General features: G+C 48.4%; 1 protein-coding gene and 1 long non-coding RNA gene across 4 annotated transcripts in view; one reads left to right on the top strand and one right to left on the bottom strand.

Moving 5' to 3' along the window:
* Positions 1 to 14219, top strand: part of Hmgcl (hydroxymethylglutaryl-CoA lyase) — a 49453-nt gene that overhangs the window by 6458 nt on the left and 28776 nt on the right. For 2 of the 3 annotated variants that reach the window (XM_037420199.2, XM_037420200.2), the window contains exons 3-4: positions 5442 to 5549; positions 12003 to 12098. In XM_037420199.2, the coding sequence (XP_037276096.2) occupies positions 5442 to 5549; positions 12003 to 12098 (204 nt within the window). The remainder of the gene's footprint in view (positions 1 to 5441; positions 5550 to 12002; positions 12099 to 14219) is intronic. The other variant, XM_037420201.2, reaches the window with a different exon arrangement.
* On the bottom strand, positions 3258 to 5296 carry LOC142796245 (uncharacterized). Its single transcript, XR_012893645.1, has 2 exons — positions 5157 to 5296; positions 3258 to 3472 (listed from the first exon to the last, which is right to left on the bottom strand). It is a non-coding gene; the product is annotated as an uncharacterized LOC142796245 (long non-coding RNA).

The following is a 14219-nucleotide window of genomic DNA, read 5'->3' as shown; positions in this document are numbered from 1 at the left end:
AACCGAATAATCGGCGCCGGTATCGACGAGAGCAGTGACGACGTGATTATCGACGTGTACGGTGATGTTGGCGGAAACAGTCTTATGACTTTGGGAAACGACTGGAAAGTCAGAACGGTCTTCGTCGGGTCTTTGCGTCGAAGGAGGCTCTTTGACAGTTCCTTGGGACGCGGCTTCACCCCCAGGAGCCGCGGTTTCTAGTTTCCCCTGTGGGGACTCGGTGACCGGCCTCTGAAAGGAGCAAAAGATGACGAGGGAATGCTAGGTGACGTGGGGCGGCGAGGTGATGGTGATCTTGAAATGGGGCGTTGACCAAGGCGAGGAGCTTGCTGGCCCGTAAGGTACGCTTCAATGTCGCGGGGACGCTCACCGTAACGCGGGCACCGAGCATCAGGGTGAAAGCCACGGAGACCAAGTTGGCGGTACTGGCAGTTACGGTAGACATGACCCGCTTCGCCACAGTGGTAGCAGAGTGGTCGGTTATCGGACATACGCCACACGCTGGCCTTTGTGGCGTTCTGCCGCGATCCAGACGGACGATAAGTTGGTGCACTCGAAACCTTGAGGCGGGTGGCGGAGTCGAAGAGGTGCCCTGGAATCGATGGCTAGCCTGATCCATTCTCCCCATGGTGGGATCAGGGCCATGTGGTGCAGGGGATCGCAGAGCCGCCGCATAAGTCAGCACAGGGGCCTCAGGCCTTGCTGGCGCGAGTGGGGTGACCACCTGTCGGATCTCATTTCGGAATAAGTCTGTGAGATCACTTACGGGTGGTTGGGGTCCCGCTGCTTGGAGTTGGCGCAGCTCGTCCCGCACGACGCTTCTTATGAACTCAGCGAGGGCATGCCTCTCGTTGTCAGCCCCGATAAAGCATGCAGCAGGGGTCACGTCGTGGCGTTCATACTGTGACGACCTAAACTGGAGAGTACGCTCCATTGTGGTTGCCTCATTTATGAACTCTGCCACAGTCGTCGGTGGATTGCGCACGAGTCCTGCGAAGAGCTGCTCTTTTACCCCACGCATTAAATGCCGCACCTTCTTTTCCTCGGACATTGCAGGGTCAGCACGCTTGAAGAGTCGAAGCATGTCTTCGACAAACATCGAAACTCTCTCGTTGGGTCGTTGGTTCCGAGACGAGATTGTCTGCTCCGCTCTCTCTTTTCTTTCAGTGCTGCGGTACGCATCACGAAACTGTCGGCTGAACTCATGCCACGTCGCGAAGGAACCCTCGTGATTCTCGTACCACGTTTTGGCAGAGTCTTCTAACGCAAAGTAAACTCTCCGCAGCTTGCGAGCTTCATCCCATTCGTTGATGTTGGCAACTCGATTGAAGTGGTCAAGCCAGTCGTCAACATCTTCATAAATGTCTCCGTGAAATGAACGTGGTGTTTGCGGCGCATGAAAAACATGCGGGAGAAAAGAATAGGCGTCGTTGGTTTGACTCGCCTGGTTGTTAGTTGAAGTTGCCATCTCGCCTTGAGAGAGGGGACCGTACTCGGGAGATATTCCTCGCAGGCGGCGACTGCTTCTTGCCGTGGGAGCTGTAGCTGTCTCCAAGTAGCTCGGTGTGTCAGCTGAAAATCTGCAGCCGAGGCGCATTTACCCAGCACCTCCACCAGTGCCACGAACGTAATTACAGACAGCGACGAAAGGACGTCTTGCTTGCCTCAGACCAGGACGCAAAAGCCCTCTTCTTTCTTCACTTCCCAAGGATTCCACCTACAGTCGATGGCTCATACCCATTACCTGTGACAATATGTTAGATGTTGGGAAAACACAGAGGCATGTGTCGTGTAAAGTTATGTGGTACTTCTATCTCACAAGCTTTGTGCTTAAGTGCCTTAGAGATGTGGCCCTATTTATTCCTAAATAAGCAGTGTCACACTTTACATAGAGCACATTTTTCACGCCAGTGGTGAGGATACACTATATGGCGTTATCTAAACGCAAGGATTCACAAAGGCATTTAACGTAACCTGATGTCTACTGCTGGCATGTGCACAGCACTACTAGGTGTGTGCACTACTGCAGGCATGTGCACAGCAAGCACAGTGCATCCATTCCCACCAATCACCTAAGGGAGGGTGTCCCATTGTTTGAGGTGCAGGATTTTGTCCTTGCAAGTTTATTACTAATGCAGTGGCCAAGGACACCGAATGTCACATTTGACGAACTGTTTACTTGCCACTTTTACCATTACTCAGATATCAGATTATTGTGTGCGAGCAGTTGAGCAAAGCACACTGTTGCCCCATTTAATTTTTGTATCCCCTCCATTTGAATAGTCTATGTAGTACACACCTGTGTGTACTACATAATGAAGACATGGGAAGGATGTTGTTTGGAGTCTTAAACTGTACGGTGGTGACCTTATGACACAAGTGGAAAGGAATTGAAGCGGATGAAAAAACAACTTGGCATTGGTGGGAAATGAATAAGATGCAATTTTCGAGCAACACATCGAATGCTGCATACGCACTGAGCTACGGTGAGAGTTGTTCTCTTGCTCATTTTATCATGAACTTTGACGCAAGTCATCCCAGTGTTAGTGACTAACAGTTGTGGAACACTCTTTTCACCATTTGGAATTTGACTAAATAAATAAATACATGAATGGCCATAGTTGCAAGTACATGAGGTAGCTATTCCATGAAACCATTGGGGGGGGAAAAGGCACTGCTCTATGAAATCCAAATAAAGGTTAAGGGAATGGGCAGGATTGAAAAGGTGGGAAATCCTTGAGTTCTGAAGGCTGCAGAGCGCAAGAGCAGCTGTCAAAATGAGCCTCACTTATACGAACTGTTCCTAGATATGCTACCTTTTCAGTGTAAAATTAAGTATAGAAAGCCGGGCTAGTTCATATTCGTTCAGGGAACTGGAAGCATGGGGGGAACATGCACAAGAGACCGAGAGAAGAGCTTCACAGCACGAGCTCTTTCCTTTCCCTTGTGTGTGTTCGCTGAAGGAATAAAATGTAAGGCTTGTATGGATAGTGCGTGACTTTCACAGCATTGCCTATTGGGACTGGTCGAGTAGACAACTGAAAGGCAAAAGAGAATGAGTGCAGTCAAAATGGCCATAATTTGCATACCACAACATTGTCTGGACAACTGTGTGCATTTCAAATGTCAGGATGAACCGCGAGGGGTCAAAGTAAAAGAGCACCTGTTCACATATTGTGTGTGTCTATTTGTACCCTTAAAATTTAAGAGCTGGATATTTTTGTAGTCCTGCCGTTGTGGTCATTTTCATGTGACTGTTGTATATTCTGCTACCTTTATTTACTAAACAGCCTTGGCCCAGTCTGTATAAAGTATGCCAAGACTAGAGAGACAGTTCCATCCTGTGATGCAGCATCATCTGTATCTAATATGAGCATCCTCTTCCTGACCTGGAGGGCCTTGTCTTGCATCCTTGTCACCTTTCTTAATTGTTGGCTGTGAATGCTCATCATTCTGCTACCACCCGACCTCACTGTTGGGCACAAAAGAGTGAAAAACAAAACATCACATTACATAGTGAAACACACATTGTTGGCAATACCTGAAGAAAACACACAGCACTGAAGAAAACTCCTACATCATTGTTAACAGTGTGTTTTCTTCCGGTGTCCCTGTCATTATTTGTGCTGTGTGCTTTACAGTGCTTTAACAACATGCCCATGTTCCCTCTATCACATTAGAGCCTGTGCAAGAAGCACCCTAGAAATCTCTAATGCCTATGTAACTGATTTAACCCAATAAAAGTGCATCTCTAATGGAGAGAGAGTACTCATTTAAGATTACACTTGCAGCATTTGAATAAATAGCTAGGATCAGTGAACTCACAACAATGTATCATTGCAGCAACCCTCATTAGCTTATAGTTAGCTTGAAGTTGAACTCTCATTGAACTTCAATGGCAGAGTCGGAGCAGCAGACGGACTCTGTCAGCGAGCACTTGACTCTGGCATAGAGCAGTGCCTCAAGGTCCACGATTGGAAAACATGTACTGCAGGAGCAAGGAGGAATTGGAAGGTCTGTCTTTCAAGTGACTTGTTGGCCCGAGTATCTTGAATACAGTTATTCTATCGCGCTTTCGAATTTTCTCGAATACCCGCTCATGCTCTGCAGTTTCAGCGTTACTGTTACTGTCTGATGAACCACTCGTGCTGGAACATGTTTCTTAGTCGATCACTATCAAGTAGCAGAAATAATACTGCACAGCTTGCCTAGCGGTGGTTGTCGTTTGCCATGGTCACCAAAACAAGCGACTGCGGGCTGTGCCCCTCAGCATGGAGGCAAATGTGTTGAAAGAGTTCTGTTCCACTCTGCGGATCTTGACGGAGCAACTTCACGGAGTGAATCACACTTTGAATCTGCTCTGACTGTGTCATTGGAACTCTGGACTTTTGAACTCACTCTGCCATTGAAGTACGTTTGCTCCAAAGCGAGCAGAATAAACTTGCTCTGACTCTGGCATTGGAACTCTGCATCAGACATGGGTCATGACATGGCTATAGACTATCACATAAGACACGTATGGGTACTGCCACTTTGGGCTCTTGAAGGAACACTTTATTTTTGTACCTCGCTTTAATAAGGCTGTCGAATGCCCGATGCATCAGCCTAGTCGTTTTCATGCTTTTATATGTCAACTGTTGCACTGTTCGTTTAGTTGTTGATGGTAGAAAATGTTATTGCAAGAATGAGGACACTATTCGGTAAAATAGTAGTCTATAACACTCTGCCATTGTTCGTGAACTTTCATGCTTGCTTTTTATGTGACCGCAACATGGAAAACGATTGGCGAGTCAAGTACCAAGATAATTACTAGATGCAAATATGTGCAGTTCCAGAAAGTCGAAATGGACACGTATGAGACAGCTTTGTAGTTCTGCTTGACATCGAGGTGATACCTGGGGCTCACAAATGCTCCTCAACTCAAAACTTGACCCCAGGGGATCCTTGAGACTTTTAGCGTTGCAGAAATCGCAATGTACAGCAGTTCTCAATGATCCCATGAGGTCGAGTTGCGAGCGGAGGAGCATTTGTGAATATGGGCCTTTGTCTCTGAAGTTCGTACGTTGGTTTACCATGTTTAGTAATTGCCTCCAAATGTTAGTGCTAATAATGCTTAACTGGCTGCTCAGTCACCTTCCATAATACTTCTTACTCACCAGCCGGTGATGTGGGCGGCAGTATCAAGAACACCCCAGCTGCATTAGTCAAGAGCTCTGCACTGCTGCACAGCAGTCAGTGATGCTCTTCTTATACGGGTGCTTTTTTTTAGCATCGCTAGAAGAGTACTCGAGAAAGTCACAACAGTTCAGCCAAGCAGATTGCGCTGTTCTATGCGAGTTGCTTCAATGGTGTTGTCGTTTCCCTTAAGATTTGAGACCTTCGTGCTTTTTTTGACATCCACCTTAACCTTTTTGTCTGCTTTGTCGTTTCTGCTTGTGTAGGAGATAGTGCCGACGAACACAAAGATAGACCTTATCAACAGGCTGGCCAGTTCGGGGCTCCCTGTTGTAGAGGCAACAAGCTTTGTCTCGCCAAAGTGGGTCCCTCAGGTGAGTGGAGATAACCTTCGAGTGTGCTCGAATGATGTTCTCTCGCTTTTACATTTCAAGGAAATGTGCATAAGGCTGTGGGGATTGTCAGGCATCCGCTTCATGAGCTTAGCTTGATCATGACAAGCCAGTAATGCATGAATTGACCATTGAAAGGATGTCTTGTGACAAAGAGACTTGTCATCTCAACAGTTGTATCGCGAAGCTGCAAGAAATGCGAGCTTCTGACGAAGGAAAACAGCGAACATGAAAAAACATTCATTGACCGACCTATACAAGGACCAACACCTTTACACCGGTAGTGGCCCATCATTGTAGTCGAGTTTGTACATTACTGGAAAAGGCAAGCTTGATAAGCATGTGAAACGGCAAGCAGGCCGAGTATGCCAATATAGTCTTCGAAAATGGGAAATCGTTGTGCATTGAGAAGTAGCACAACGCTCCAGAGAATGCGTACGCAGATTTTTGTAGTAGTTCGTTTCACTCAATTTGAGAGATTGCTTTTTATGTTGACGCTTTTGTAGAAGGCGTCTTTCTTTTCATGTAGCACTGATTGCTTTATATTGCTTATTTCCATTGATGAAATCAAGCCTACCTGTCGAATTATTTGCTACTTGTTATGAGTAATTCCCTTTGTTTTGTTTGAGAGAGCTTTATGCGAAATTTCAATATCTCATTTTGGCTCCTACCACTACGACTGAAATGGCATTTGATTGCAAATGCAGTGCACATATATATATTTAGTGTGGGCATATAAAGCACGCTTCTTCATCACCTGTACAAAACCATCATCACCCAGTGATCTTCATCGTTAGTGGGGATATGCCATGAGTCGGTTCTGTGCCTCAAAAGTAGCTGTTTTGGCCACGTCTTCCAGGCCTAATAAAAATGTGTGAAGGACTACGTCACAAGTGGTAAAGATTGCTCCTCGATTCCCCGTGCCTGCTTGCCCGCTTTAACTCCTGGAGCTTCGCTCAGGTCGCCGCTTGGGCTACGTGTCCACCAGCATGCCGCAGGACGAACGTTCAGGCACTTCTCTCTTTATCCCTGCTGCTACGACGGCTGCAGCTACTCACTCTTGGATCGTCAGTGGACCCCCCTCGCCAGCCCCCGCTATTTGCAGGACTCCGAAATGAGCACGTGGACGACTGGCTACACCAATATGACATAGTGAGCGCAGCGAACCGTTGTGACGATCCGCACAAGCTCTGCCACGTCTCCTTCTATCTTACTGGCATGGTGAAGGCTTGGTTTTTTAACCACCAGATTGACTTTCCCAACTGGAACGTCTTCAAAGAACATCTGCGACAAGTCTTCGCTACCCCGGCAATTCGAGCCAGTCTGGCGAGGAGAACGCTTGATGGTCGCAAACAACAAATTGGCGAGTCTTATACCTCGTATATTGAGGATGTTCTCTCTCTTTGTCGACGCGTCAACAACTCCATGTCCGAGACAAAGTGCGCCATCTGCTCAAAGCCATAGGGCCTGTCGCCTTCAATGCTTTAGTCGTAAAGAACCCAAGTACTGTTGCTGACATTGTAGCTATGTGCCAGCACCTGGACGAACTCGAATCCGCATGGCTGCAGCTGGACAACTCTCCTGCAGCCATCCCTGACAACCTTACTGCCGACCCCTCGAGCCGTGATCCGCAGCATGATACGAGAGGAACTGCAGTCGCTCGGATTTACAGCGTGTGAGTTTCCTTCTGACACCCCCAGTACAAATTTACGGAACGTCGTCAAGGAAGAGTTGGCAGGTACGACTGGTAATGTGTACACAGACCTTCACGTCTCTGACCCCACTTACTTATGCGCAAGTCGCCACAGTTACTCCAGCCTTCGTTCCACCGATACCGCTGCCGACGACGCCAGTCCATCTGGCGTCCCTGGCGCTCAGCACGCAAAACCTGCCTTACTATGCTCCACCGGCGCCAGCACACCTGGATTCCACAGTCCCCAGCCCAAACAACCAATCCTACTATCAATCATGGCCCCCTACGAGACCTACATGCTACTATTGCGAATAAGCCTTTGTTCCACCGATACCGCTGCCGACGACGCCAGTCCATCTGGCGTCCCTGGCGCTCAGCACGCAAAACCTGCCTTACTATGCTCCACCGGCGCCAGCACACCTGGATTCCACAGTCCCCAGCCCAAACAACCAACCCTACTATCAATCATGGCGCCCGACGAGACCTACATGCTACTATTGCGGATATCGTGGACACATCGCACGTGTCTGTCGCAAACGTTAGTGAGACGAGCGTCGTGGTTTGGACACTTACGAACGGGATGACCATGCCACAGCAAGTACTTTCCAGCCCTGTCCTTATGCTACGCTTCACGATCGCTCTTCCTCGCCATGAATAATTCCTGAAATGGCTCCTCGTTACCGTGGTGCCAAGTATCGCTCACCGTCCCCTCTGCGTCGCTCTACGTCGCCACTTCGACCAGCCTCATAGTTCGCCGACCGTCGCCCGGAAAACTAACTTATGCAGCTTCGGGGGGAAAAGCTGCATTCAGCGGAGTTAAAACCATTCCTCCAGAACATACTCGTAATATATCTGTTTCGGTGGAAGGCATAGAAGTGGAAGCATTAATAGGCACTGGTGCTAGTTTCTTGGTCATTCACAGAGATTTGTGTGCGCATCTCCACAAAGTTGCTACGCCCTTCGATAGACCTACGTTGCTCGCTCGTCAAGGAGACGCCATCCAACCTTCCGCCATGTGCACTGTTCGTGTCTACATTGATAGACGTTTCCATTATGTGCAATTTCCAGTGCTTAGTTCGTGTACTCAACAGCTAATATTGGGATGGGACTTTCTTTCAATGGCGTCCGCATCCATCTGCTGCTGGCAACGCGTCCTACAAATGAATGATACCGCCTATTCGCTTCACGCAGATGACGCACCACTTCATTTTTATGCTGCAGAAGACACCGAGCTACCTTCGCACAGTCAGCGAATCGTTACACTTCTGTCTGATGTCATCGGCTACGGCGATGTGCTCGTACAATCCTTCGTGCGCTGTGTCACCAGAGGAATAGCCTTCGCATCAGGTCTAATACGTTTAGACGATGGATTCACATTCACTTGCGTAAAAACCCGACGCCAGAAAAAATTCTGGCTCACCGTCGACTTGCGTCGCTACATCGGAGTCTTTCTCTGTGGTAACTTTTCAAGACGCTTCTCCTTGTTGCACGTTCCCCATCCACCTCCACCTTCAATACCACCACCAGCTGTGACCTAACCCCTTCGCAGACCCTACAACTATTTGCCTTGCTGACTAAGCACGAAGTTTTGTTTAACGTCAATTCACCCGTATTGGCACAGACGTGCATCACCACGCATCATGGCATTGAGACTGAGGGTACATCAATCTTATGTCGCCGGCCATATCGCGTACCAGTAGCTGAGCGGAAGGTTATTGAAGAAAACATCGACTACATGTTGAAACAGAATATAATACGCCCCTCTGCTAGCCCTTGCTCATCACTTGTCGTCGTAGTTCGAAAAAAATACTGTTCTGTACGCTTCTGCATAGATTACCAAGTGCCAAACTAGATCACGCGCAAGGATGTATACCCTATGCCATGTATAGATGACGCCTTGGATTCGCTACAAGGAGCTCAATACTTTTCATGTCTCGATCTACGTGCGGGATACTGGCAGATACCGATGCAAGAGGATGATAAAGAGAAGACGGCATTTTCGACACTAGACAGACTTTACCGAGTTCTATGCAATGCACCCGCAACATTCGAACGCATGATTGAGACCATTTAGCTCGGCCTGAAGTGGAAAACTTGCCTGTGCTATTTGGACGACATCATTGTTTTTTCGTCAACCCTCTCTACACTTACACTGTTTAGACGAAGTCCTCATGTGCCTTGGTACGGCTGGCCTTCAGCTGAACATGAAAAAGTGCCGTTTTGCCAGCAAGATAATTAAGGTCTTAGGCCACATTGTGAGTAAGGATGGCAGTCGTCGTGATCCCGATAAAATATCTGCCGTTGTTCATTTTCCTTGTCCTAAAAGGACCAAGGACTTGCACAGTTTTCTTGACCTGGCTTCATACTTCCACCGATTCATACGAGACTTTGCCTCGATAGCGAAACCTTTGCACAAATTACTCGGTTTCGGCGTTCGCTTTGAGTGGGCTCCTGTCTGCGAATCAGCGTTTGGTCATCTGAAAAATGCCCTCACATCTGAACCAGTACTTCGGCATTTCGATGAAACAGCACCCACACTCCTCCTGCATAGACGCTAGGGATCACGGAATCAGAGGTATTCTACTGCAGCGCGATGAATCATCATGTAAAAGGGTCGTTGCATATGCAAGCCGCATCCTGACCAACACCGAAAAGAGTTACACCATTACTGAACAGGAGTGTTTAGCTGTCGTGTGGTCGGTATTGAAATTTCGACCTTATTTACATGGCCGTCATTTTACTATAGTTTCAGACCATCATGCCTTATGTTGGCTTTCTACGCTCAAGAATTTCTCAGGACGCCTTGGTCAATGGATTATACGTCCTCAAGAATACGACTTTACTATTGCCTACAAGTGTGGCAAAAAGCACCAGGACGTAGATCCGCGTTCTTGCTGCCCGCTTCCTACGACACCGTCCACTGCTTCCTCCTCTAACATCAGTGACGAACGCTTGGATAGTCCTTCCACATCTGTTTCGTCCTTAGCCACCATTAACAAGATCCCTCCTGACGACCACGGCTCCACCATAACGCATCAACCCGCTGACGCTTACTGTAAACACATCATAGATCGCCTTCAGGTGAAATAGCGACCGCCCAATTCCCGCTTTCGGCGACAGCTCAGGCATTTCAAGCTCAATAACCGCGTTCTTTACCATCACATCTATCGTTTGGATGGTCAACGCCGGGTGCCCATTTTGCCTCGCTCCCCTCGAGCCGATATTCTTAAGGCCTACCATGACGACCTGACTGCTGGTCACTTAGGTTTCCAGAAAACGAACGATCGCATTAAAGGTCATTTCTACAGGCCAGGGATGTCCGCCAGCGTAGCAAAGTATGTCGCCTCCTGCAACCTTTGTCAGCGCAGAAAGCTTCCGACATCACCTCAATACAGAGAGCTGCCAGCACTTCTATGTCCGTCAGCACCATTTGAAAATGTTGGCATCGATCTATATGGTCCCCTTCACACGACTCCCAGTGGCCATCGATGGATAGTGACAGCTGTCGACCACTTGACACGTTACGCTGAAACGTCCTGCGTGAATTCAGCCTCCGTTTCTGACGTGGCTACATCAATGCTTGAAGCCTTGATCTAGGGTCATGGTGCTCCTCGTGTCATCCTTAGTGACTCTGGAAAAGCTTTCTTTTCACCAGCCACAAGACAACCTCCACCTACCACCCCCAAACCAACGGGCTCTCATCGCTTTCATCACACTCTGCTTTCACAGGGCGCTTTCATCGCACTCTGTCCGACATGATAGCCATGTACATTGAGCCATACCACACCAACTGGGATGCGATTTTACTGTTCGTAACATTCGCTTGTAATGTCGCCGTGCAACGTACAACTGGCTACTCGCCGTTGTACCTTGTCTGCGGCCGATCGCCTCGTTCCTTTCAGGACGTCTCGTTCTTGACAGCCCCGGTCACATCATCTGTATCCTCCTGTGAACAGTATGTGTCCCGCCACCATCACTGTCGCCAGCTCGCCAGACTGAACACTGAGGAGAGACAAAAACCCGTAAAAATCTGCATGACGCATCCCACACCGCTGTGACCTTCCACCCCGGCGACAAGGTGCTACTGCGGACACCAGTTCGCACTCCTGGCTTGTGTGACAAATTTCAGTTTTGGTTCCTCGGCCCATACACAGTCTTAGAGCAGACCTCGGTGGCCGGTGCTGTCACGGTACTGAGATAGTGCATATCTCGCGGTATGAAGCCTTTCGCAAGGCATTCTCCACATCTATACGTTAAGGCTAGGGTGGCCACTCTCATGCGTGGGGAATTAGTGTGGGCATTTAAAGCACACTTTTTTATCACCTGTACAAAACTATCATCATGTAGTGTTCTTCATCTTAATCGTTAGTGGGGATGACCTTTGAGTCGGTTCTGTGCCTCAGAGGTAACTGTTTTGGCCACGTCTTCCAGGCCTAATAAAGGCGTGTAAAGGGCTAGGTCGCAATATATATATGTGTGTGTGTGTGTCTGTGTGTGTGTGTGTGTGTGTGTGTGCGTGCGTGCATGTGTGTGTGTGTGTGTATTATATGGTAATATCACATTGGAACGTGTTTTCTTGTGGCTTTGCAATAATATTTTTTGCAACCTTATTTTTTTGTGCAAGGCAAGTAGTGGTATTGTGATTGTCTTTCTTGCATTGATTGGTCATTGCTTGCCGATTTTTCTTTCACATGCGTTTGCCGAGATGGTTTTGAATGAAAGCAGCATCTGCATTATTCTAGATGGCCGATCACACCGAGGTGCTCAAGGGTATTGAGAAGCACAAGGGCGTCAGCTTTCCTGTGCTTGTGCCGAACATGAAGGGCTTCGAGGAAGCGGTGTGTTGCTTTCACTGTTGCATGGAGTGTTGGTTACCTCTTTGTTTGGGATTCAAGGCCATGTTGAAGTGAACTTAGTTACCATATCATGTAAGAATAAGTGCATCGTCTTCTCATTGCAAAGTTTGGTGCATCTTGTGTCCAACTTGGTGTCTTGTAACTTTATAACAGTTATTTTTTATGACCTGTACTGCTTGCACGCGCACATAAGTTTGTCTTGGAAAGCAGTGTATTATACTTAAAGGCATACTTGATACAATGCATGCGGCTTTGTTTGGAGTGTTGGTCAAGTATTTGCTGTTTGCACCATCTTCCTCTGGAGAGCCTTCAGAAAATAACTCAATTAGCATTTGTTCTCGGTACTCTGGCATTCCATTAGTTTATTTTGAAATGTGGATGCATTATTTCACGAATGAACAGTTGTAGATAGGAAAAAAATGTTTCAGCACTAGGGTGGAAGAGCTGTAAGAACAGGTAGTGAAAATGAAAAAAGTGAAATGCTGCAAGTCCAAGAGTGTGCCTTTATTTCATACTATGGAACCAGATACAGTCCAGCCCGCTTATAACGAACCTGAGCGTGACGCGGCATCCGTTCGCTGTACTCCGAAGTTCATAGTAAATTAAACACAGCTTTTAAAGAAAGTTGCGAGTGAAAACAGAATTTTTTTGCCCCAGGAAGTCCGTGATGCACGTGTTTCGAAGAACAGAAGCGATAAGGACGGTCTCGAGTTCATTTATAACGGCAGGGTGCTCGTTGGCCGAGGCCCTTGGCATAAGCTGCATGAGGCACTGGCTTCAAAGTTTCGTCCTTCTCGCAATCGGATTTTTCCAAATCGCTCTCGCTACGTACTTCATTCACTATGCCCTAATCCTGCACGGTTCCGCAGTGTCGGCATCATCATCGGCCGTAATTAAATCATCGCAACAGATGTCTCACCCGCTCTCATAGGTCGGAGTCGACGACGCACCGCCACAAATCGCCGCCGCAGTGGTCCTGTTCAAAAGCTTCAGGCGCGGCATCGGGCCCGACATCGACAAAGTCGGCCTCGCGAAAACAGTTTAACGCGCATGTAGCCGTCACCGCTGCCCACGAAATATTCACAATCTCCACAGCTGAATACTGGGACGCCTGAAGCGGCAAGTTGGCTGCCAGGTGGTCAACAGCTATGAGCAAGCGCTCCGCAACGCGGCACCTAACGCGCGGATTAAGCTCAAGCCAAGCAGTCACACTTTCGGCGTTTTGTAGAGCGGCACAAAAAAGCGTGCTAGTCCTCCCGTCGACCATCATGACCACACGCGCACACCAAGAGCGAGCAAGACGCGCACACGCGACACACATGCCAGAACGCGTGGAACAGCTCTGGGCCCGTTTCCAGTCAGAAAACGAAACTAATTCGAGCCAGCGTGGCGGGCGTTGTGGATCGGTGGAGACGGGCAAAAGGGTTGTGATGAAGAGAGGAGAGCAGACTTGCGAGAGAAGGACAAAGAGTTGCGATAAAAAGAGGGGAAGATGTGGCCGGAGGGTGACCTTGAAAACCAAAACACACAGGAAGGAGGCAGGTTGGGTAGCTTGCTTGAAAGGTCCGCAAAACTCGCACGTAGAAAAACTTGAAAAGAGTGCATGGCCGCCTGAATCAGTGCGCGCTGCGGTGTTCAGATAATCGGCGGGCGTGGTAAAAAAATCGTTTGTTGCGCGGGCGGGTTTGCGTGGCCTCACGAACTTCGATATTTCGCGATTCTTTCCGCGCAAGTTAACAGCCTTTTTCGCGCTTCCGCACGCGTGCGGAAGATATGCTGAGCCGAGTGCGAAGTGAGCGAGGACAAGTCCTAACAACAAAACGAATCGCAGATTTAATTAGAGTCGGTGGGGTAGCGTACACGCGTGCACTATAGACGCAGACTATCAGATACAGTCGGTGGCCAACGATGTTGGCAAATGGTCTGGTCAGTCCAGGCTGGCGACGCCAACGACAGTACCAGCAATCAAAAACAGGGTAGATGGCCGACCGGTCTTCGAAAGATCAGTGGCAGTATGAAAACATGGGCCTTTTCTGGTGATGCAGGGTGCTCAGAGTAGCGGGGGGACAAAGGACGGTGAGGTGCATAACAAAAAGGGTCGGG

Source organism: Rhipicephalus microplus, chromosome 2, assembly GCF_043290135.1.
Source record: "Rhipicephalus microplus isolate Deutch F79 chromosome 2, USDA_Rmic, whole genome shotgun sequence".
Classification (NCBI taxonomy): Eukaryota; Metazoa; Arthropoda; class Arachnida; order Ixodida; family Ixodidae; genus Rhipicephalus; species Rhipicephalus microplus.
The sequence above is the reverse complement of the archived record's forward strand: the minus strand, read 5'-3'. Positions and strand labels throughout refer to the sequence as shown.